This window comes from Girardinichthys multiradiatus, chromosome 6 (assembly GCF_021462225.1).
Source record: "Girardinichthys multiradiatus isolate DD_20200921_A chromosome 6, DD_fGirMul_XY1, whole genome shotgun sequence".
NCBI lineage: Eukaryota > Metazoa > Chordata > Actinopteri > Cyprinodontiformes > Goodeidae > Girardinichthys > Girardinichthys multiradiatus.
In genome coordinates, this window is record NC_061799.1 from 9,361,415 (window position 1) to 9,385,206 (window position 23,792).

The following is a 23,792-nucleotide window of genomic DNA, read 5'->3' on the forward strand; positions in this document are numbered from 1 at the left end:
ACAAGCCTGGATTTGTTTTCTCTGTAGGAATATGCTCCTGTCATTAACAGAATACATAAGACTGTTGTCACAAGTAGAAAACCACCAGTACTGGTTTGAAAGACCCATTTGACTCTTGGCAGACTCTGATCAGTTTCCTTCCTTCCATCCTTTCATTGTTCCACCTATCCCTCCATCCATCCATCTATACCCGCTTTTCCATGTATTGTTGCAGGGAGACTGGTGCCTGTCTCAGCGGGCGAGAGGTGAGGCACACCATTGGCAAGCACAGTTTCCATCTTGTCTTTAAATAAATCTAGAAGAAACATCAAGTTTTGAAATGTCTCTGTATCCCCATCTTTTGTCCACTTATTTATGATTGTTTTCATTGTGTTACCATATAAAATCATGCTTTAGAACTTTGTTGTACTCTACTCCTGACTGATACCTTTTGACAATAAGATCGAAGGATGTATATGAGCAAATTTTAAGAAAATCGTACTCTGATAGTGTAACTTTACTATTTTTTTCACAAAAATAAAAATATTCATTAATTTAAAGAGTAACAGTCAGCCAGTCATTTTCTACCGCTTATTCCGTAGTGGGTTGCGGGGGAGCTGGTGCCTATCTCCAGCAGTCTATGGGCGAGAGGCAGGATACACCCTGGACAGGTTGCCAGTCCATTGCAGGGCAACACACATACAATCATGCACACACTCATTCAGACACCTAAGGGCAATTTAAAGAGACCAATTAACCTAACAGGCATGTCTTTGGACTGTGGGAGGAAGCCAGAATACCCAGTGAGAACCCATGCATGCACAGGGAGAACAGGCAAACTCCATGTAGAAAGACCCCTGGCCAGGAATCAAACCCAGGACCTTCTTGCTGCAAGGGAACAGTGCTACCAACTGCACCACCATGCAGCCCTTAAACAGTAGCAATTCCTTGAATAAAGTATTATTTTAATAGTGTAACACCCTCATCCCACGCCCCCCTACAACCAAAATAGATTTGGTTGTTTTTTTTGTTTAATTGTAAAGAAGTTTGTAGATTTTTGAACTAATTCCTCATTGTGTAATTCTTACACATCACAAGAACCTTGAGTTTTAACAGGCATGTGTACACTTCTGAGTTGCACTGTACAATCTGGCCTAATCCATTCATTCTGTACAAAGTAAATCCAATTGTAGTAAAATTAGAACACAAAGTCAATCAATTCCATTAAGCCAATCCCTCAAAGCACCGTAACCTTTTCATTTTCTGAAGTGAAATATTTTTTATTCTTTCATTTATTCAGCTTATTTGAAATCCACCAAGGAAAACCCCTGGAATTCCAATCTATTCCTTAAGTCACAGCTTTTTTTCCTTTGATGATTTCTGCATGCTTGTGAGTTAATCATACCACTTATTTTTAGCAGTCGTGACATGATCAGTCCTGCTTTGCAATTCAAGAGCCTCATCAGTGGTTCATTGAAGCGTGACTGCCTGTTCCATTCAGTGCGCAGGCGGCACATGTTACATACATGCTCACAGCAAGTCTGACACGACAGCATGTTCATCTCAAGTTGACAGACGTTTCAGTCAAACTCTCAGATTTTCTTTCTCTAATACTAAAGTGGGAAACTTGCCTCTCATTAATAATATTTGTATAAACAAATGTTTTGAAAGTTATGTAGACCTGAATTCAGTGCGTGAGTTTGCTTTTTTTTGTTGTTTTCCTTGGCTTGAGTCTTTCTCTCAATTTTTTTTGCCTTTCTCATTGCAGATGTTTGCTGGCCAGAAGCATAATAATATGTAAATGGCAATTAAGTCTCTCTATCATGGCAATCACTTGCCTTGCTTCCAGAATTTCTCATACAGTGGGAGACAAAGTAAATAGTGTCAAGGTCATCCTATGGAAATCAGTTACCACAATTACTGGTCTGTTTTTAAGTACATTGCATAACTTTCCTTTTAGCTGGTCATTATTATAACAAGAGAGGGAAAATATTTTAAAGGTACTATCCAAAGGATAGCTTCTTTTTCACCAACAGATGAACACTGATAATAAAAACACAACTATGTACTGACCTTAAAATTGTGCAGAAGAAAAAAATGCTAATTATAGTTTGCTTTATGTGTGAGGGGATGACATCACAAGAGGCACAAAAATTGAATTGAGCAACTATTATAAGTAAACAATTTGGCCAAGAAGCGACTTTTGACATATCTTGGCTTAGAGTCTGGAGCCCTGTCCAAACTAACATAGATATTTTGCAAAACTGAGATTTGTTGCTCCATTTGCACCAACAGTAGACCCAAATGTAGATATTTAAGGAAAACCATATTTTTAAAAGTCAATTTACAAATTTTGAGGTTTTTAGAGACGTATATATACTGTACATGTGAACTGGCTATCTGTAGCTTCTTAGAAACTAGGATGTACAGCAGGGGTGTTCATAGTGCGGCCCGGGGACCATTTGCTACCTCTGAGCTGATTTTGTGCGGCCCCCAATTCCAATTCAAGAATGATAGTAATTTGGCCCACCAGCAAAGATAGTTGATGCACAAGGGCACTTTTTTATTTTTAATTAGAGCAAATATACTTACAATAGAAAATGTTAGGTACAAAACAAATCATTCTTGTGTTAATAATCCCAGTTTTTACATTTTCTTCATTTTCATAGGGCCATTTCTGTCCACCAACTTTTACTTAATAGCAGACTTTGCTGTATCCAAATCTGCTTTAATTTATGCTCTAATTTGTTAAACTTAAGCGTCTCAAAAGAAAGGGTGACCCAAATCCTGTTTTTATTGCTGAGAATAGAATGTTTTTTTCTTTTATCTTTAAGCATGGCCAAAAGGTTTTGCAAACTGAATGTCTTTCTCTTAATAACGATATGATGACAATGATGTGTTTTTTACACTTTTAATTGTTGCACCTTAGGTAAACTGATGTAAAGTGCATTATAAATAAAATGTACTATTGCTATTTTTATTATTAATGAGGCACCTTATTTAAATTTTGAATCAACTATGATTAAAATTGGAAACAAATCTGACTGCCTGAATTACCAGCTCTTGCTTTCTGTGCTGGAAATCATAACAGAGGAGTTTTTTTTAATGGCAGAGAAAAAAGGCAGACAGTTTAAAAGAAAAAAAGAACAAGCTAGTACTGTTTTGCCGCAGGATGTTGGAATTCTGCCGAGCCCAAAGTTCCAAATCCAACATGGCTGCTGCACATATAAAACCTTGTGAAAGTTGCAGATATAAACTGCCTGCTCACACTTCTTACAAAATGTTATCCCCTTAAACCAGTGGGACATAACACTGTACAAACTATTTGTAAACATGTTTCTTGACTTGAATGCATACAATGGATATAAATACAGTATTGACTTGTACAGCTAATAGCAGTAAGCACCACAACAAACAGCAAATCCCATTGATTTTGACTTGCATCTAGAACCCACCAAGCTCAGGTGTACTGTTACTCTCAGATCCAAATGTATTATTTGTTGTTCTGTTTCGGTTCATTTTCTGTTCATTTTCGGTGGAAATAGATGATGTCTCAGTTCTGGAGGAAAGATTGGCCTTTAAATATCCTCAAAATGAAAAGCATGGACCATTCCACATGGTTTTTATAACAGCTTGGCCTAAAATGATCACTGAAGATCTTTGATTATGAAATCTGGCCATTCCAGCCTGCCCTGTCCTCTTAACAAACCATGTCCATGTGTTTTTAAATAAAGCTCAAAATGCTTTGCTGTAGGAAGTATTGGAGTTTGATTGAAAACATGCACATGAAGAGGGAAGAAACCAATTTGGAAAATACAAATGGACTCAAAAGATACCTTATAATGTCTTATGTGATCTCACTAGAGGGATGTGTGCAAGCCCTTTTTTAAGGATGGATTTTATTTGGATTGAATAACAATTAATAACAAAGTAGCAGGACAAATAGAAAAGCCAACCAGGACATAATGTTCTACAAGTGGCAATCTAAAGTGAGTTTGATTGATTTTACAGAAACGTCTGTATAGTACTTTTAAGATGAAACTGGCAGATTAAGGGTTGATTGGGGTAGGTGGAGGTAAAAACTGTCCGCATCATTTAAAAAAATGGATTAGGTTGCTGAGAGAGAATTTCTGCAAAACTGGCATCAGTGCCAAGTCTTTTGCTCTCAACATGTGTACTCAGAACCCATTCTCATTTAGACTGACTTTATCACCTACACACACACACAAACAACAAATGGCCAAGGTGTTTGTGGTTTGAATGTTGAGGCTTGTTCTCCTGCACCGTAGCTGGTTGCCACGTGTCTGCTAGGTCTTTTTTTAATCTATCTAAGAGCTGAATTCCCACAATGAGATTGTCCTCAAAGCTCATGGGACGCTGCTCTACTGAAACCAATTGCTGTCCCTTCTTGAGAAATGGGATACCGTATTTTGTTACTCAAAAAGGAGGGGATCATGCAAAGCGTAGCTAGTGGTGTCCTGCTCTCTGTGGTTTTCAAAGTGTGGGATCACCTCCCATCCCTGCCTGTAAACTGGTGCCTGTAAATCTGATTGGGTTGTGCTAGATCTGGATTGACATTTCTCTGAATGGTTTGACAACAGGTGGCATTATGGCTGGCTCAAAGTCACCTCCCATCCCAGACAGATGTGAGCTTGTTACTGAAATCAGAGTCAATGGAGGTAACTGACATAGCCTATTTTCTTGTTCTCTGTTGAAACCAAAAGATTGCAGTGATACATCATTAATGTATGAAAAACATGAATATATCTTAATATAAAATAGTACACTATTTGTGTACGAAAATGATACATGTTTTTTATTATTTTAAATACATTTCTGAAAACGTGTGGTGTGCAATGCATTCAGTCCACTCGACTCATTAATTTGTAGCAAAATCTTTTGCTGTAGTTACAGCTGCATGTCTTTTAGGGGATGTCTCTATCAGCTCAATGAAAATGAATTTTTTGCTTCCTTCAATTTGCAAATTACTTTAAGCTCTGTCAGATTGAATGGAAAGCATCTTAAATATCAGTTTTAAAATCTTGCCACAGATTCTCAATTGGATTTAGATCCGGGCTTTGAACGTACCATTTTAGTATATGAATGTACGTTGTTCTAAATCATCTCATTGTAGCTCTGGCTGTATGTTTCGGGTTCTTGTATTGTTGGAAAGTGAACCTCCACATAGGCTCTTGTCTTATGGAGCATCTAAGAAGTTTTATTCTAGTATTACCCTGCATTTAGCTCCATCCATTCTTTCTTTCCTTGCTTAAGAAAAACATTTCCATATCCTGCACCTATCAAGTTTCACAGTCAGTTTAACCAACGCACACAACATTTTCCATGCAGACCATAAAATTCACTCCTCTGACTAGAGGACCTTCATCCACATGTCTACTTTGTCTACTACATGGCTTGTTGCAAACTGCAAAGAGAAATTGTTATGACTTTTTTCAGCAATGGTTTTCTTCTTCCCACTATTCAGTAAAGGCCAGGTTTGTGACTAACAGTTGTCCACTCAACACATTCTCCCACCTGAACTGTTAATCTCTGCTCCTACAGAGTTACCATGGCCTTCTTGTCTGCTTCTCAGATTAACTGTCTCCTTGCCCATCCTGTCAGTCTAGGTTGATGACCATGTCTTGGAAAGTTTGCAGTTGTGCCATAATCTTTCAATTTTTGCTTTATGAGTTGTTTAAAGCTTCGTATATTGTTTTGTACCCTGCTTTAAACATCTACACAACCTCCTCCCTGACCTGTCTGATGTGTTCCTTGGTCTTCACGATGCTGTGTGTTCTCCAATTTTCTGAGGCCTTCACAGCTCAATTTATACCCATATAAAATTACACAAAGTGGACTCTATTTACTAATTAGAAGATTTCTGAAGGCAATTGGCTGACTGGATTTTGTTTGGGATATATGAGGGTGCATGCCACACCTTTTCAGATTTTTATTTTTATTTTTGTCATTAGTCACTGTGGTGCATTTAGGGCATGGCAAGTTTATTTACATAGCACATTTCGTTAGCAAGACAATTCAAAGTGCTGTACATGAAAACAAAAAAGAAAAAGAGAAATAAAAGGTAATTAAATAATAAACAAACACAAATGTAGTTTAATTTAAATGATCTTTTTGTATTTATTCTTTACAACAGTTGACGGATTAGGGTTATTTCACATTCAGTCAAAAGTTCAATTTATGTAAACACAATTACGCCAAACAGGAATCTAACATCCATCCTACTTTGCATTTTTTCTATGAACAACTCAATCTACTACACACAGCCAAGAAAAAAAGTTTTATTTGTGGTGATACAAAAGAACTGTGCCTGTGTTTAATAGGTCTAGTCTGCACCCTACACGGCGGCTGGCAAGCAACAGGAGCTCTGCTATCAGCCTATAGGCCCGCTATAATGTGAGCCTGTAAAAAAGAGAGCAGGGGAAAAAAACCTTATCGACTCTGCCTTCAACATAGCAACTGCTTGCTGATTGGCTGAGGGCGCTGCGACTTCTTTGACTCCCATTGGTTGATCCTTGAGCGTGAAAGTGTAAAGTCGGACAGAGACAGAGGACAGGAGAAACTGGATTGGCTTCTCCGAACTGAAAGCGAAAAGCTATTTTTCTAAAAGCCTGCGAGACAGTTGGTCGTGTGTGTTTGTGTTATAGGCGTGACTCCAAAGGTAATTCGTCCTGCTACCCCCCTCTTTGTCAGTCAGAACCAATTTAAATCGAGAGCTGTGAGGCAAAAATGCGAGGATTTTAAACGAGAAAGCTGGCTGAGTGGGGCTGTGCGGGCTAGGAGGGAGAAAGGGTTAATGGAGAGATGTATGAATGACTAATGCAAGACCTTTAAAATTAATTCAGACACAGAGGGTGGAATTAAAAGAGGGCACTTGCAAGAAAAGCAAATAGCTTTGGGGCAGGTGGGAGAATGTTTCAAGTGATGAATTGTAAGAAAGTGTCAACTTGATCTTTGCCGTCTCTCATTTTTGGGAAGGTTTATTGTAGAATGTTTCCTTGCTGAAAAAAGCAAAATGGATAAAGCGACCTCAGTAGATGATAAAATACATTTTCATTAGACAAAGATAACTGTAAGATTCACAAAATGCAATTTTCCAATGATTTCATTAATTTAGGGGGGAAGCTATGCAAGTGAACCTGCCCCTCTAAAAGAATTATCAACACAGTTCTTAAAACTTGAACTAACTGTGAAAACCACGTTTTTCAGGACAGCAGAGTTTCATTTCTTTGCAACACCCAGGCCTATCAGACCCATAGAATCAAGAAATCACCTGTTCGACAATACGATGTCTGTTTAAAAGATCTAATAAAAGCAACACTTCATGCCTAAATACAGAACTTTAAGACCAGACAGTAAAGTCATTGCCACCTATCAGTCTGGAAAAGGTTTTAAAGTTTTTTTTTTTAGCTTTGGGATTCCAGCAGCATGGAGACATATCCATTATCCACAAATGCAGAAAACACAGAACAGTGGTACACCTTCCCAGGAGAGGCTCAACCATTTATTAGGTTTAGGGGACAATTGAGAAGAGGGTCTTTGCAATGCCTAATAGGGAGGTTTCTTGGGTGTGGGAGGAAATTTTGAAAGATATGATTGGTCGGGTTGACCTCTGTGGGGGGATTTTGTGAAAGCCGTGTTTGGTTGTGGGAGGAGTTTGAGAAAGACATGATTGGTTGGATTGACACTCGAGTTTAATTACTCTCCTCCCCGCTCCAAGTAAACTGCAGCACAACCAGTGTGTAACAGCTACACTACATTACACCCTTCGAATCCTCAGCCATTAAACAGCAAGGTGATAAGCGACTAGACTGTCAACAGATGGTAGTCAAAGCACCAGCAACTCACTTGTGGCTTTGGCTCACTAGCCTAGTAATTAGTCATTAAGCTACATCAGGCTACCCCAAAACTTATCGAAGAAAGTTAACTGTTTATGAACAGTAAGCACGGGGCCCTTTTAGCCCACCAACTGCTATGCAGTCTGTAAGATTTTTTTTTTTTTTTATATGTTTGAGGATAACTACTGTGAAAGTGTAAGCCCAGTGGCCCAACGCAGGGTTTTCCAGTCAGTCACTGTCATGGTTAACCCACCACCACGGCTGTGCGTCTGCAAAATCATGGCTAGGCAAATGCACAACGTTTGTGTTTCCTGTCTCTGGGCCTGGAGAAAGTGAAGCTTGCACATAGCTAGCTGCATGACCCAATGCTTTCACCAGCTATGCCCGCCTGTAGCTATGCTGACACGGCCACTCCAGGCATCAACCACTTTACCTCAAGAGTTTCACCAACAGGAGCCATGACAATAATAATAAAATAGATAGCAACAACAATAATTATAATGTCTAAAAACCCCAAACCCCACAGAAATATCATTAAACATATTACTCTTCCTGTAAGCCCACATTTACTTCGCCCAATACTTCCTGTAAGTAAATTCAACCAATCATGGCTTTTATAATCCCTAACACAACAAGTCAATCTGATGAATCACAGTTTTCCCGAACTCCACACACACCTAAGAACCTTCTGTTTACTGCAGCAGCCCCTTCTCGGGACAATTATTACAGGTTGGTTATTGGCATCATCAGAGTTGTAGAAAGTTGTAAGAAAGAAAGAATGAAAGAAATATAGATAGATGTGCACTGCATGGTAATATTTTCCAGGTTAAACGTTGGAAAATAAAAAAGGAAGGGCTCCTGAAGACAGAGTTTTAAGAGGAAAAGACAGGTTTCTCACCAACACTGACCCTAAAATCCAATATGAACCCTGTATGCACACACATATACCTAAGGTCAATTTTGAGAGATAAATTAACCTAACAGTCATGGTTTTGGACTGTGGGAGGAAGACAGAGTACCTGGAGACAACCCATGCATGCATAGAGAGAACATGCAAACTCCATGTATGAAGACCTCAGACTGGGATTTGAATCCAGGACCTTCTTGCTGCAACTACTTTGCAACAGCGGCGGAACAACTGCCCCACTGTTCAGCACTGGCCTTAAGAAAGCTGTTCTAGAAGTAATTATGCTCGTTTAAATCAGTCAGTCAGTCAGTCAATCAAGCTTAGCAAATCTAAGTAGTAGCAGTAGTTTTTCTTCCTGGCAACCCTTGAAAACAAACCATATTTTGTCTGTCCTTTTCTAATAAAGTTATGAACATTAACATTTAACAGGCTAACTGATGCCTCTAGAGCCTCATGGAAGTCTTATTTTTTCCAATTTACATCTCGAAAGACAATTGTCAGATTGATGGGAAGCAAAAATTGCTTCTTTAAGGTCATTGCTTATGCCTTCCCACCTTAGTATTGAGTTAACCTACTCATGTACGCTCCTGACTGCCAAAACTCTTGGAGGTGGGCTCTCCTTCTGATTAATATTTGGTTAATATTTGAGTAGTAGCATTTGACTTCTGCTATTGAGTCAAAAAGGATTTACTTAGTTTTTCACACATAGCTATTTTACTTTAATTTCATATTTGTTTCTGAAATAATGACAGTGTGGAAACTGATGTGTGTTTAAGTTAACTTATGGCCATATTTTGATCATTTTATCACCCTATAAAGACCAAATGTAAAGGATCTGAGCCACTGGTAAAAGTGATCCGACAGCTAAAATCTCTGTTCCCAAACATTTGCATATGGCTTATTTTCTTTTTCCACTAAAAACTCTCCCAAATGAAAATATACACCAGTCTTGTTTGAAATGTTGGAAGAAAATTATTTATTCTTACTGCAACCCTTTAAGATATCAGTTCACCAAGTATTGGGGACCACAAAGCTAGAATATCCACCATACCTATAACAAATGTTAGCTGATTCAAATGCTTTTTTTGGAGGGTTCAGTAGGTGGGGATGTGTTGTTTTGATCCCCCCTTTTTCCATAACTGAAGCCAGGATAAATTCCAGAGTCAACTTTGGGTCTGACTCAGTGCAACTGAACAGCACTGCAAACCCCATCATGTGAAATGATTATCCATTTGAACTGCAAACATTCGACAATGGTTTCAAAATCAAGAGTTGTTTGTGTTGCAGAGTTATTAAACATCTCTCTCACAAGATCACATCAGTTTTCTTCTATAACGTTAACTGACAAGACTTTAGTGATTTTTCTTAATGTAAGATGTATTGAAACAAATGTGTTGTGCTCATCACAGTCTGTGAATAGTCAGTTGTCTTACAAATAAAAGTCTGAAAAGTGAGGTGTGCATTTGTATTCAGCCCTCCAGAGTACTTGTAGAACCACCTTTCTCTCCCATTACAGATGCAAGTTCTTTGTGATATGTCTTCACCAGTTTGCATATCTAGACACAAATATATGCTTATTCTTATTCTGTGAACAGCAGTTTCCAAATGTTACCACATATTTTTGGTTTTAGGTCTTAGGACTTTAGGACCTTGACTGGAACATTCTAACATATGAATAGACCCAAAAACGGGCTCAGAGTTCATCTGCTTAGCTGTCTTTCTCTCCTAGATGAAGCCACCAAAGGAGCTACAACCATTAACTTTTTACTTTCCCATAGAAAGTACTCCTGGATCAGTGCTTCTGTGTTCTTTTTCTGTCTCTGCTCTATTCTCTCAAACCCCCAGTTGGTCGTGGCAGAGGGCCGTTGACACTGAGCCTGGTTCTGCTGGAGGTTTCTTTGTCACGATGTGGGGTTTGTTATGTGTTTGTCTTATAAGGAGCTGCAGGACATGCATTCATTGCCTGATGATCCCACATGAGTGGTAACCTCAAGCCTCCAAGCCATCTTTGTTTAAGCTCTGTTCAGCCTGTGTAAGTTAACCTCTGCTGCTACCTCCAGGTCCTGTAAGCTGTCTATATTCTGGAAGCCATCTCCATTCCTTGAGGAACATAACCCACCGGACAAAACAAGCCCAACAGTTACTCTGCAGTTCCTACCTGTGCCAGACGCCCTGCTCGCTCCCCACAGACTCCCTTTCTCGGACAAGTTGTACCCACCAGCCCGCCCACTCTCCGACGCTGCCCACGGATTTTCCGACCTGGACTCCCGGAGTAAACCTTCCTGGAACAAACCCTCACATCTATGACCGTACCTCCCAGCCTTTCTCTGACCAGCATCGTAAGCCCTCTCTATTTCCTCCGCACATTCTATGCTCTGCATGGCTTCTCGTCTTCCCCTGCTATTCTTGACTGTCCTCTACAGAGTTCCTGGTTCCAGCCCCGACCAGTACAAGTCTCAAACTAGCCCCAGTATATTAAATAAACAAGTTACAAACTACTCTGGTTGTCTGCTCATGGTTCTGCATGCGGGTCAAAAAGTTACCTCCCAATATGTCATTCTTGTTAAAAGGGAGTTTTCCTTTCCACTGTTGCTACCTGCTTGCTCACTATGAGGGATTGCTACAAAGTCAACAACACAATGCCAGTGACTGTCCACTGTCTCTACAAGCTCATCCAAGGAGTAGTGAATGCTGCAAGTCACTGACTCAATTCAATCTGCTGGCTTTCCTTAGGTAGAAAACCTTTTAACCAATTTGAATAATAAACTGAATCTGACTGCACTGTTTGATAGTTAGGATTAATTGGAATGTATGTACCTGACTTGAAATCTGTATGATTCAATTGAATTGACTTTGTGAAGTGCCTTGAGGCGACATGTGTTGTGAATTGGCACTATGTAAATCAAACTGAATTGAACGAATTAAATATATGTTGATCTAAACCATTTCATTTGAACTCTGAGTATATATTCAGGCCTGCTGTCCCGTTGGAAAGAGAACATCTGCTCCAGTCTCAGGTCATTTGCAGCCTCTAACCCTGGGTTAGGGTTGCCCTGTAATTTGTTTTCTGTCCCTCCTGAAGAAAAGCCTCAATTCAGCCTAAACATACAATAGATGGTAAAAGTGGTTCACCTATTTTATTAACCCTAACAACGTTTAACCACATTTAGACAACGACAAACATCTTAGTATAGATAACCTTAACTTTTGATTTATCAGCTGCAGTTCCACAATATTAAGACAGAAGGCAAAGTTATAGAATTTTTTGACTTATTTATAGTTTTGCCTGGGGGCCAGTATTTGTAATGGGAAAGTGGTCAGCGGACACAACATGATGCTGTAAAAGTTAAATCTTGCTAAATTGGACATTTTTCTTCTAGTACATGAGGAATATATATGCTAGTAGCAAGCCCGATCTAAACTTTAGATAGTTACAAGCTTAAAAATGTCCACTTGCAACTACAAAAATATTGGCTTTAAAATAAGTTTTGCTTTTTTTAAGTTGAATTTGATAAATGTGTGAAAAATGTATGCCCTGAACACCTTTTTCCTGTCCCTCCACCCTCTCCCTTTCTGTGTTTCGAACTCTCACAGAGCCCAAGGATGACTCAGCTTTGGTACATTTTGTCCTGTCCATCTATCTTCAGTGCATATGGTCAATCCCAGCAGAGCCTTCCAAGCTGACACAGGTAACGAGGAGTAATCCGTGCCCTGGAACTGTGCCTCATTAATCCTTACCAAATGCAGACCTCATGTGATGCTTGAAAGAGGCCACCTGTTGCTGAGGTCACACAGGACCTCTAGTAGTGCCATCTAGGGTTATCAACACCAGACCTACAATACCCTTGGGTTTCTAAAAGGCAGAAGCTCATTTAAAAAAAATTGGAACAGATTAACTCAGAGCAGTTATCAGGTAACAATGGTGCTGACTGCTAAATACACAATGAAGGATAAAACTCAGGATGTTCTAAAGCTGGCAAAGTGGAAAATGGCATTCCTTTCAGCAAAGCATTTAAGTGAAAGTTATTTTTCAAGATATGGCATTCCTCGCAAAGCTAGCTGGATACATATTTTTCCGGTGACTTAATGGCAGCTAGAGTATAGAAAGAGTCTGCACACATCCTGCCATTGTCTTCTTCACTTCCTTTCTCCTCTATCTGTCCACATAGTGTCCTCTTGTGCCCCCAGTGCCTTTTAAACTCTCATGACCCAGGAATTCATTTCCAGGTTTTAATAGATCTCTGGAAGAGAAACGGCAAACTTTAGGCAACTTGTTAACCATCTATAGCATGCAATATTAAAATGTCCTGAGCACATTTATTTTTGAAAATAGATTAAGTAATCATAACCTAGCTTTATACATGTCTAGACTTTTAAAAACTGTTTTTGTTGGCAAAAAAGGCAACATTGTATCAACAAGTACAACTGAAAATATTCACTAGTTTCAACAGAGTTCAAAATTAGCTTTAAATGTAAAACAATTATAAAAAATTTTAGAAAATGGTTTCTCATCTTAATGTTGCCTGCAACGTTGTCCCAATGTGAAGTAAAACACTGAAAGGAATCTCTTGTAGTCATTCATCATAATTTAGTTTGGATCTTTACAGTTCAACAAAGAGATATCTGATACTGGTCACAGTAAAGTAAGTTTCAAGCCATTACTATATTTACATTTTTATTTTACCTTTATTAATGCAGGCCAAATCTCAATGGAAAAAAACTCATTTTCAAGAGACACCTGTTGCAACATTACATAAAATCACATAAGTTATATAAAGAACAACAGTACAAGGGCATATTAAATTAATATGCCCTTGTACTTGTGGCATTGTATAGAAGTCTGCTATCCCCTATTTACCATTTACAGAGTGAATTTGGTCTCATTCTGTAGCCTTTTAAGCTAGCCGGTCAAATTCCACTATCCGTTTGTCTTCTACTGCACCGGAGATACCTGTCTTCTTACTTTCACCCTCGCTGCCCTCATCCTGATGCTGATCTTGAGGTGTGATTTCTACCTTTTTCATCCTTAAAGGCCTAAAAGCCTGAACTTTACTGCAGCCACCACAAAATATATATTTTGTTGTAAAGATCAAAGCAAAATCATGATAAATGGCATTCCTAAAGAACATCATGTTTATACTGCCAAAATGACATTCTGCCATGGCAATTCCATAATGGTTTATTGTCCCCTAATTAGGACATATGAAGTTCTCCATGTGTTGTTACTGCTGGGGAATAATTGCATATTTACAACATTCCATTCTTTAGTTAGAAAAAGAAATTGCATTACACTGCCAAAATTGGTTTACTTGTGGTTTCTGTAAAAAGAAATGAACTAAGAAATTATATTTTCAAACTTTTCTTGAGGAGTAAAATTGAAGAGGTTTCCTTTTGAAAAAGTTTGCAAAAAGGGGTTTGAATACAATTCCTCCAAAGTCATGTGACAAATTAGAGCATTCTTATTGGTTCCTTGTGATTTTTCCTCTAATTATACTTTAATTATTGTGGCAATGTGAAAGGCCACGATGCAGTGTTAAAACTCTTGTTGTAATCTTTTGAAGATGCCCAATTATCACAAAGTTCTTTGAATTCTTTAAAAGAAAACACAAAAGACTACATAAGTTGACAAAACTCTTTTCAGTTTATTGTCTTTCAGCAAGATAAAGGTCAGGATCTCACATTACTTAGCTTTGCCCGAGGAGTTTCCTCAGTCCTCCAGTGGAGTAATATTTCTCAAGAGGATCCATCAACTTCCTCCCATGAACAAACATGAGCAATACATCTTATGGCATCTCTATACAAAGTGTCCATTACCTTGGAAAAATGTGCCGGGTTTAACATAGATTTCTTTCCTCTTAAGCTATGTAGGCTGCGTGTGTATGAGAAAACAAAAGAACATTCATAGCTAGAGCAACGCCACAATTCAAGTAATGGAGGCAGGATACTTCCGGACCTCTGGCAGTTCACACAAACATCGGAGGCCACACGAGCCAAACAAACCACCAGGGAGAGTGCATTTTTTTGTGGCAAATGTCAACCTCTCATAACAGCAACACCTTCACCACCTCCGTCATTCTCGTCATACATTGCAACAGTAGAAGCACTGTTGGATTGCACTTTCTTCAAGCTTTCATCTTGTGGCGTGTTTATAGAAAAAATATATATGGAATACAAAAAGCTTATACTTCTTTGAGTAACAGAATATAACATACAGTACTTCAGATTATGTTTCGATCAGCACATCAGCAGGTGTACATACATTGCCCTACCCTTGCCAAAATGCAGTTACCACACTAAATGGGGATGCAGTTTTGCTCACTATTAAGTGATTTGGTCAATGGGTATAACATTGAGTATGCTTTTACAATGGTTTGATACAGTATGTTAATGCTACATAATTATCCATTTTAATGAATTCTTTATAAAAAGGGGCAAGTAGTTAAGATGCACCATGACTTTTTAACATATTCACACGTGGCATTTTAACCCACCTAACTGATACCAACCTGTTAACAGCATTGTGTTTTTTCCCCCTCACAAATGCACTTTGTAGTATCAACCCAATAAATCTAACATATCAGTTAAATCTGTAGAGCTCAATCGATTTCCCAAGTTGGGAATGAACATCTCCAGCAAAGTCAACTCGAAGGTGCAGCACCTGATCCCAGTGAACAAACTTCTAGTTGTGAACTTCCCTATCTGGAGAAAGGGGCCTTTGAACCAACGGCACTAAATGTGAAGTAAAAAATTAGACTGAAACAGTCAAGCTGACATTCAAGTTCCGGTCCCACTTCAAATCTGTGAGTTCCCATTCACAAAAGATGATGGAATCACCCTTAGTGCAAATCTTTACTCAATGCACCTTTGATGCAGTCCTTCTTACAGGATATGACGAAAAGTATCTTGCTGCTCGATTACATTTCCGGAGCTGCAGGCGGGAGTCCTGGTGGCATGTGTTTTGGAGTCTGTAACAGTTTGTGTTCTTCGGAGTGTTGAGAAGCGGGGGCCGCCACTTTGGCATGGACGGGGTGCAGCAGCCGGACATCCAGGGCGTCGTTGTGTTGCGCTAAGGAGTGCAGCTGATAGTGCAGGACGAGGTCCTTCAATGAGCAGTGGGCGTCATAGGGCTCGGCGAAGCCGTATCCGAGTGGTGTGCTGTAGATCATGCAGTGCTTCACCTCTTCTTTCACACTGTGGAAAACAAAGAAGATTACTGAGCAACAGCTGGCCGCATTGTGGGTGATTTAATGTAGTAATACAACCCGCTCTGCTCATGAGACGAGACAAATGTCGATACTGGGTTCATGAGAATCAGATGAGATTTTAGGTATATTTTAGGGAAACTATAAAGTACCCCACAAACTGTGTTAGAAAAAATGTGAAGTCAGTGTAGAATATTTCAGTTTAGGTTTGATTAGTTCATATGCAGCAGTTTCTACTTTTCTCTAAGGTGGTTCTAATAAACAAAAGAAACACAAAAAATGCGATTTTTTCTGTTTTCACGGCTAGAATTAGAGGCTTTCCAAGCTTAAAATTGGGTTTTCAAAGAATCCTAGTCCAGAGTCAGGCCAAGTATTTTAAACTATACATTAAAAAACTGTGACTCGGGCCTTTAGTTTAGCGCTGATAGAAAGTTCGGTAGCAGCTGCCATCTTAACGTGGTTAACTGCTAGCAGTTAGCCAATGCTTACAAATCATCTCGTCTGTCAGTCTTTGAATGTTTCTTTTTATAACAGAACCCAAAATGCTGCTACACAAATGACCGGTGAGTAGTTACGATTTCTTCAACACTTTTTGTAACCCAGTGTTGTCGCCCAGCCCTGTAAGCACTCTACTAGCCAACTCTGTCAATACAACAGGAAAACTCAAAAAACGACTTCCTTTCTTACTTCAAAATAAGTCTCAAACATAGACTGGACAGGGTGTCAATCTTAAAGTGGACACCTTCATACCTGACTCCATATATAGCTTTGATGTACTTTATCAGATAAAGGCATACCGTATGCTAACACCAACTGGATAGCGCTTTACCAGACATACTACGCTTCCACAGGAACTACTGTGGGGCCCGAAGATTGCTCATGGCATAAAATCTCATTACAGCCCTAGTGAGATCCATATCAAAGGGGCCTCCATTGGTGAATACTTACACAACAGAGCAGGCGTAGCATCCCTGCTTGCTGCTCTCTCGGATCAGGAACGTTCCTGAAACTTTTCCGTGAAGCACCTCCTCCGCCTGTGTCCGACTCAGTTCCCCGACAAACCAACTCGTCTCATCTTGATGTGGTAGATTCTTCTCATCTCCCTTCAATACGTATGTGCTGGAAAAACGAGAATCGTAATATATATACACCATCTCCTCAGTGCAACTTTCTATTCTGGCTGTAAAAGCATTTGTTCAAACTTACTCATCAAGGCTGTCATTGTGTATCCCAAGCCAGTCATTTATGCGTTTCTGTCGTACCCCTTTATGATTAAGCCAGCTGGAAGAAGATGGGATACTTTTTTTATTCAATCTACAATGACTGCAAAACTGTCATGTTGTCTTGTTGATTAACTTGCATGAGCCACCACAGTTAAAGGACTCACTTGAGGTACAGATCTCTGATGTTGCGAAGCTGGATGAGGTCTGGCCGCAAGTTATTAATCTTCCTGTCTGTCTCTCTGTAGTCCTCCACCTGTGTCCTCAAGTCTTCTTCCAGGTGCAGTTTGCTGTCATAGATCTCTCCAAGTCGGCCCTTCAGTTTCTCGTAATTGATAAGAAAGCTATGGAGGTAGGAGAAAATGTCATGGATCTGACTAACATAAATATGATTTAAGTGCGGGCGTAACATTGTTTTCCCACTACTTCATGTTTAAGTACCTCTCCAAATCATTGTCAACTCCCTCTGAATGGCTGTTCCTCTCAAACTCCTCTCCGTATCGCTGCTGCTCGCGACATTGCTCCTCGAAGATCAGCATTGCCTCATTGAAGGCCTCTATTGCCGTGCGCTTCATCTGAATCTCCTGCATGGCAGAAGGTAACATTTGTGAGAAAAAAACTATCAAAAAACTCAATCCCAATGCGAGATGCTGATGTTGAGTTGTTGCTGAAATGACTTTGTCACCTGTGAGGTCTTGGTGAAGGCTTCATAAAGACGGTCAAACTCTTTGGACTTTTCTTGGTACTGATTCTGGACCTCTTTGAGCTTTCTGCCAGCAACATCAACGCTGTCTTCTTTCACCTGAAGTCCAAAATGAAACCCGATCAAAAGAAGTGCTATTTGTATTCAATCAGTTAGAAAATAATTTTTCAGTATAATAGGATGTAGTAATGGTAGCAGACCTCGCTAACCTGTTGGAAACGGGACATGGGATGCGTGAGCATCAGATCCAGCATAGCATTGTATTCCACCAGCGAGTGTTGCTGGTAGTACCAGATGAGTTCCACCACTGACGTGAACGTGAAGGGGTCCGAGAAGCCATACTTCCCGTCATGGTGGTAGATCTTAATTAGCTTGTTGTGCCCATCTTTCCTGCAATGGAGAAACAGCAAAACACAGATTTAGATTGGTTTAACATGTAGGGGAAGTCATGTTCTGATTGGAAGGATTTCTATATTTTTTCTCCTTCTACTTACCGTAAGGTCAAAGTGAAGTCTCCTTGCAGCTTTGTTGATGCGTCTCGCACCAGGAAGGAGCCATCGGGCATATCTCGAAGTTTCTCGTTCACCTCGTCCCTGTGGAGAGAATCAGTAGATGGGTCTCATTTTCCAACAATGTGACGATCAGATTCCACACATCAGGATACAATTTTTTTTACATCATGCATCCTGAAAAACTGTTACATTACCTTGTTATATCTCCCCAGTACCATTCGGCATCCTCAAGCGCACACACAGGTGGAGAAAGGCAGTTGTTGTTCATTGTGGACATCGCTGGCTTTGTGGACCGGGGAGGAAGAGCTACGCATAAAAAAAGTTAAAAGTAAATTTTATAGAGGATGGTGAAAAAATCTTCATAAGATTAACCTATGAATATTACCACCCCTCCCATTCTCACCAGCAGACATACGCCTACTTCTTTAGAACACACTTGCATGATGGAACTGGTTAGGATCTGAGGGCAAGCCCAAGCATGTTTCCAACAGATGTCAAGAGGCCAAATCATTGAGAGGACTCTGAGTGGGGTCATTATCTCCTCAGAAGTTGTGGTATTAAACTGTGAATTTGTACTCAAAATGTTGGAACAGTAATTATTATTAGGCAAGGACTGTTTATTTTTTTATTTTTTCTTCTGGCAACCAAAATAATCTGTCCAACAGGCACAGAAAACCCCTAAGGTATAATTAGACTCCAACGTTTACATATAATCAATTTTCCATTTAAAGTGAAAAAAACTAAGACAAAGCATTTTTTTTTTTAAATAAACACATACATATAGAAAAGGAGGGCAAACCACATCAAGAGGACCTGAAGGGCGGTATATTTCACGGTCGGAGAAAAGTGCCTTTCCTGAGGCAGTTAGGGACAGAAAATGTTGGTCTTACACTGCATCCGCTCACCTTTTTTTTCTGATATTAAAAAAAGCAAAAGACAGGTGCAGCAGGCATGAACCCAATGGACTCTGAAAGTCTGAAAAATAAAATCTGCGCAACCTCCTCCTCCTCCTTTGTCTCTCTCCCTCCTGTCCCTTGCCAGAACGCTTCAGTGACTGCCAAAATCAACATCCTTGGGATGGGTTAGGGAGGGGAATTTAATATTTCGCAATTAAATATTAAATGTGACCCAAACTAAGATTTTCTCTCGTAGTTTTCTTCCAGTCATGACCTACAAGGGACAGTGATTCCAGCATAATGGCTCCCAGGGAGAGCACCTCAATCTGGGTCCTCTACTTTCCCCTTCCACCCCACACAAGCACAGGCACCTTTACACGCACATCAGTACAATAAATAAATAAATAGGAGCTTTAATCATGCAACCTATCAGAATGATTAAGAACTAAAAAAGATAATGACATAGTGACATATTTAAAAACATATTGGCATATTTTAAAAAAATCTATCTGGAGATAGATGTATAGACAGACAGACTAGATGTATATAAAATTCAAGAATATTTTTTAAAGAACTTAACTAGAATTTATATTTCTAAGTTTCATGTCTCTCTGTTTAATGCGGAAAATCCAGTCCATGTTTGACCAGTCCAAGTTAATTTTTATATTAGAGATGCAGTCCTGATTACTTCGAAAAAGAGTTTACAATTGTGAATCAAAAGCTCTGAATCAGACACCAACTTTAGTGTTCAACTTAAGATGTACAGACATAACCTATTACAGTGCTTTCACTTTGTACATCACAGGAGCGAAGGTCAACTCCTATGGAAGTAAAATAGTTTCATTAGAATCAGACTTTTTTAGACATTGAATTTATAACACTGAATTTTTATCCTGTGCAATTATGTATGTGAATTTTTTTTTTGTACTTAAAATTTGCCAGCAAAAATTCACCTGCAGAAATTCGCCTGAAAAAATTCACCTGCAAAAATTCGCAGATCAGTGATGAGATTCAAATGGGTGTTAATTACCCGGCGTTTTATAATATATTATTTAGCAGAAAAATCTCATCACTGATCTTCATTAAGCCACTATCCAGCAAACTGTGAAGAGACTCGCCTCTGCCCAAGGCAATGGTGTATCACAGATAAGCGTAATCTGATTGGCTAAAAGACCTCAATCAGTGCTGATTGCTTTGGCTTGAGTCACCAGAAGGTCAACACATTTGCAGGCGAATTTTTTCAGGCGAATTTCTGCAGGTGAATTTTTGCTGGCAAATTTAAAGTACAAAACAAACAAAAAAAAAACACATACATAATTGCACAGGATAAAAATTCTGTGTTATAAATTCAATGTCTAAAAAATGTCTGATTCTAAGGAGACTATTTTACATCCATAAACTCCCCACAGACTGGAAATGAAAATACGAAACAAACAAAAAAAAATGACCGACTGACTTTTTCCCCTTTTTTTGTTGTTGTGTGCTCCCGCCGCCCCTGAGCCATGCTACCCTGGGCAGTGAGACATGTTGCCCATATGAAAAAAAGTCTCCACTGCTTGCCTCATTAACTGCGGCCGAAACTGCAGACTAAAAATGATGCATGCTTTATGGATACATGTTGACAATTAGAATAAACATGGATTTGTATTGTTTCAGCCTGCAGTATTTCACTTTAGGATTTAATCGGAGCCCTTTCCACTATTGTATCAGTGTAATAACGCATTAGTCCGATGGCAAAGTTAAAATGCAAGACGAGCCGTTCGTCATGAGACCGATCCTGTCTGCGCTCCTTGCCTGTAGCCTACTTTCAGAAGCAGGCGGACAAATTAAGCACGGCTGGCTGCGGAGGAGGACAAAGCGCTCGTTTCATGGAGTCGCTCGTTAACGCACCCTCAGCCAGTCTCTGTGCGCTTCTTTCCGCCACATCCGTGCACATTTGATGCCAAAACAAACGTCCGCTGCCTCCTGGATCGGCTCCGTTACAGCCAGCCCAGCGAGAGCGCGCCGAGACAAAAGAAAAGGAGAGCAAGCTCGATGCGCCCGATCCTCCGAGAGGTATTACGTAATTGCCAAGTGAATTGCGCTATGCATGCCCGGGCAACGCCGCAGGGGGAGCGCAGCAGCAGCGGCGCCCGGGAGATGGTCATTGAACCCGCCCGCATGTGCAGTATTTGATCATCTTTATTACAGACATGACAAAAGATGATGATTGCAAAGGAGATGGAAAGAGAGACAGCTTTCAGGGACCCGCAGACCAGACAATGGCTGCCATGTAGTTTAACCCTAACTTACCTGGTGGTGCTTGATCCATTTCGATGTAGAATAAACCGTCGGGAGGATAAACCATTCCTGTTTTACAGCTGTAGTCTCTGTTGCACTTGTTTTCTTTGCAGTTGCTTGGAAAGAATATCCCGTTTTGTTGGAAAAACTAATTTAGGCTGCTGCTTCGGCGCAGACGCCACGTTCCGCGTAAATTGAGACACAAAGAAACTACCTTGGATTCCGAGGTGGAAAACATTCCCAAGTCCAGATGTGTCTCAGCATAGCCTGTCAAGGCTGAGGATTTTGCTTTTCTTTTTCAGAGATTGTCTGATAGGCAGCCCTCCTCGCAGTGCGGTGCACCTCCTCTTCAGTACATCTCGGAAGTGCATCGGCTTTAAAGGGCAGCTCAGACATCATCTTGGCGCAGACCAACCTGCTGAATGGAGGGTGGCGAAGGCTGGTTTACAGTTCCAATCTTTGCCAGGTAAAACATAAATACTCCATATTAAATTACACGCTCTTCAAAAAGACCAGCTAGTCGACAACCCCGACATCTTCAACTCTACGTGCTGAGATTCAACTGCGTATATTTGGAGTATTTAACACCGATGCCTCCTAAATCATAATGGTACGTTCCAGACCGTTTCATTCAGTTCCCCTCAGCTTTAGCTGAAAGTGCTGAAAAAAAAAAAATCCTTCCAGGCCATGAATGGAAAAGGGAAAACAGGTTGGAATTAGCTAACGAAAAGAGGTAATGTGCCAGACCAGAGGTTATGGCATTTTACTGTTCACTGTATATATTGTAAATGAAGCTTGGTAACAGTTGTAACTGCAACTGGCGCTTTCTACGGGCGATATGGCATTCTGCCAAGGGCGTCATGAAATGGGGGGCATCAGGCAGGAAAATTTGTCAGTTGCATACTTAACACGTTTGAAAGATACTGGTGGGGTTCACAGCTTTTGGTTTGGTGACAAGTTAATGGGATATTTTGTGTTTTTAAGGACTCAGGACATCATTTGATCATCTGTTCAAGACTTTGTAAAAGACAACTTGAGATTTATCAAACATTTTATTTCATTCCATATTCCATTTTCTTACTCTCTCTCTCTCTCTCTCTCTCTCTCTCTATCTATCTATCTATCTATCTATCTATCTATCTATCTATCTATCTATCTATCTATCTATCTATCTATCTATCTATCTATCTATCTATCTATCTATCTATCTATCTATCTATCTATCTATCTATCTATCCATGTCTTTGGATAGTAGAAGGAAGCAGGAAAACCCTAAAAGAACCATGCGAGGCAACAGTGCTAACAACTGCCCCACCGTGCTCTAAATGAATGTCAATTGTTGAACACGACCCACTAACATTAACATTGTTATAATGTATCATTTTATTATCTTACCTTTTCTTGATGATGTTCTGTGAAGAAATGATGAGACTAGGTCATACTTTTTGATCCAGTGTTTACCTAACTTCTGTCCCCATGGTGTAAATCCAGTATTAAAGAAATAACCCAACAGTTTTTAAGAGTGTAGCCTTCGGTTGTTTGGTTTCCATGCAGCACTTTTTGTCTATGAAGCAATAAACCTCTCATGTTGGCAACAGAGTATTATATTCTTGTTGAGCTTGTTAAACAAGTTCTGCAACAAATATGACATCTTGGCCGTCACCGCTCCTAATTATTGCTATAAGCAGCCGTATGCAATGAAATCATCCTTCTGAATAAATCATAGCAGGTGTGTTAACAGTGACAAAAACCTCTGTCAGTGTTGGGACTGAAAGAACCGATTATCTTGCGATGAGACATTTTGGGCTTTCTTGCTTCATGTGCTATAAATGGTTCGTTACTGTCCTGTTCATGCGGGATGAATACATGCTTTGTGTGGGGCTGCCTGCTACACAGAATGACACTGTGCTGTAAAATTAAACAGCCAAGGCCTCTTCCTCCAGCCAACATTAGAGGCTGCATAGATAGTGAACAGGGCGTGTTTGGTCAGAGGGGTTGTCTCTGTTGGTTTCCAGGGTTTTATGGCCAAACCTTTTTTGACCCCAGTCCAGAGAGCTATGGGGCATTGTTGCCTGGAGCCATCCTTCTCTCTTTAGGCCCATCAGAGTCCAATCCAAGCTCAAGAACTAAATGCCATCACTGCCAACATGAAACTGCTCGGTTATGTCTTTAACCCAAATACTGGGTTTTTATGCTATTGGAACAGAAGTTGGGTACTTGTTAATTATGCTGATGAA

The 23,792-nt window shown here is 39.9% G+C and overlaps 1 protein-coding gene across 4 annotated transcripts; it reads right to left on the bottom strand.

Annotated features, from left to right (window-relative positions):
• Positions 1-14,360: 14,360 nt before the first annotated feature.
• Positions 14,361-22,970, bottom strand: LOC124870480 (phosphatidylinositol 3-kinase regulatory subunit gamma-like). 4 transcript variants are annotated; one of them, XM_047369197.1, is made up of 10 exons: positions 22,951-22,970; positions 18,574-18,685; positions 18,362-18,460; positions 18,068-18,257; positions 17,850-17,966; positions 17,606-17,748; positions 17,332-17,508; positions 17,151-17,225; positions 16,893-17,063; positions 14,361-15,933 (listed from the first exon to the last, which is right to left on the bottom strand). In XM_047369197.1, exons 2-10 carry the CDS (start codon positions 18,654-18,656, stop codon positions 15,657-15,659), a joined length of 1,332 nt encoding a protein of 443 aa, XP_047225153.1. In that variant the 5' UTR covers positions 18,657-18,685; positions 22,951-22,970; the 3' UTR covers positions 14,361-15,656. The 4 variants fall into 4 exon arrangements, with proteins under 4 accessions (XP_047225153.1, XP_047225151.1, XP_047225150.1 ...); XM_047369195.1 differs by lacking the exon at positions 22,951-22,970 and adding an exon at positions 21,568-21,925 and having other exon boundaries at positions 18,077-18,257; XM_047369194.1 differs by lacking the exon at positions 22,951-22,970 and adding an exon at positions 21,568-21,925.
• Positions 22,971-23,792: the final 822 nt, after the last annotated feature.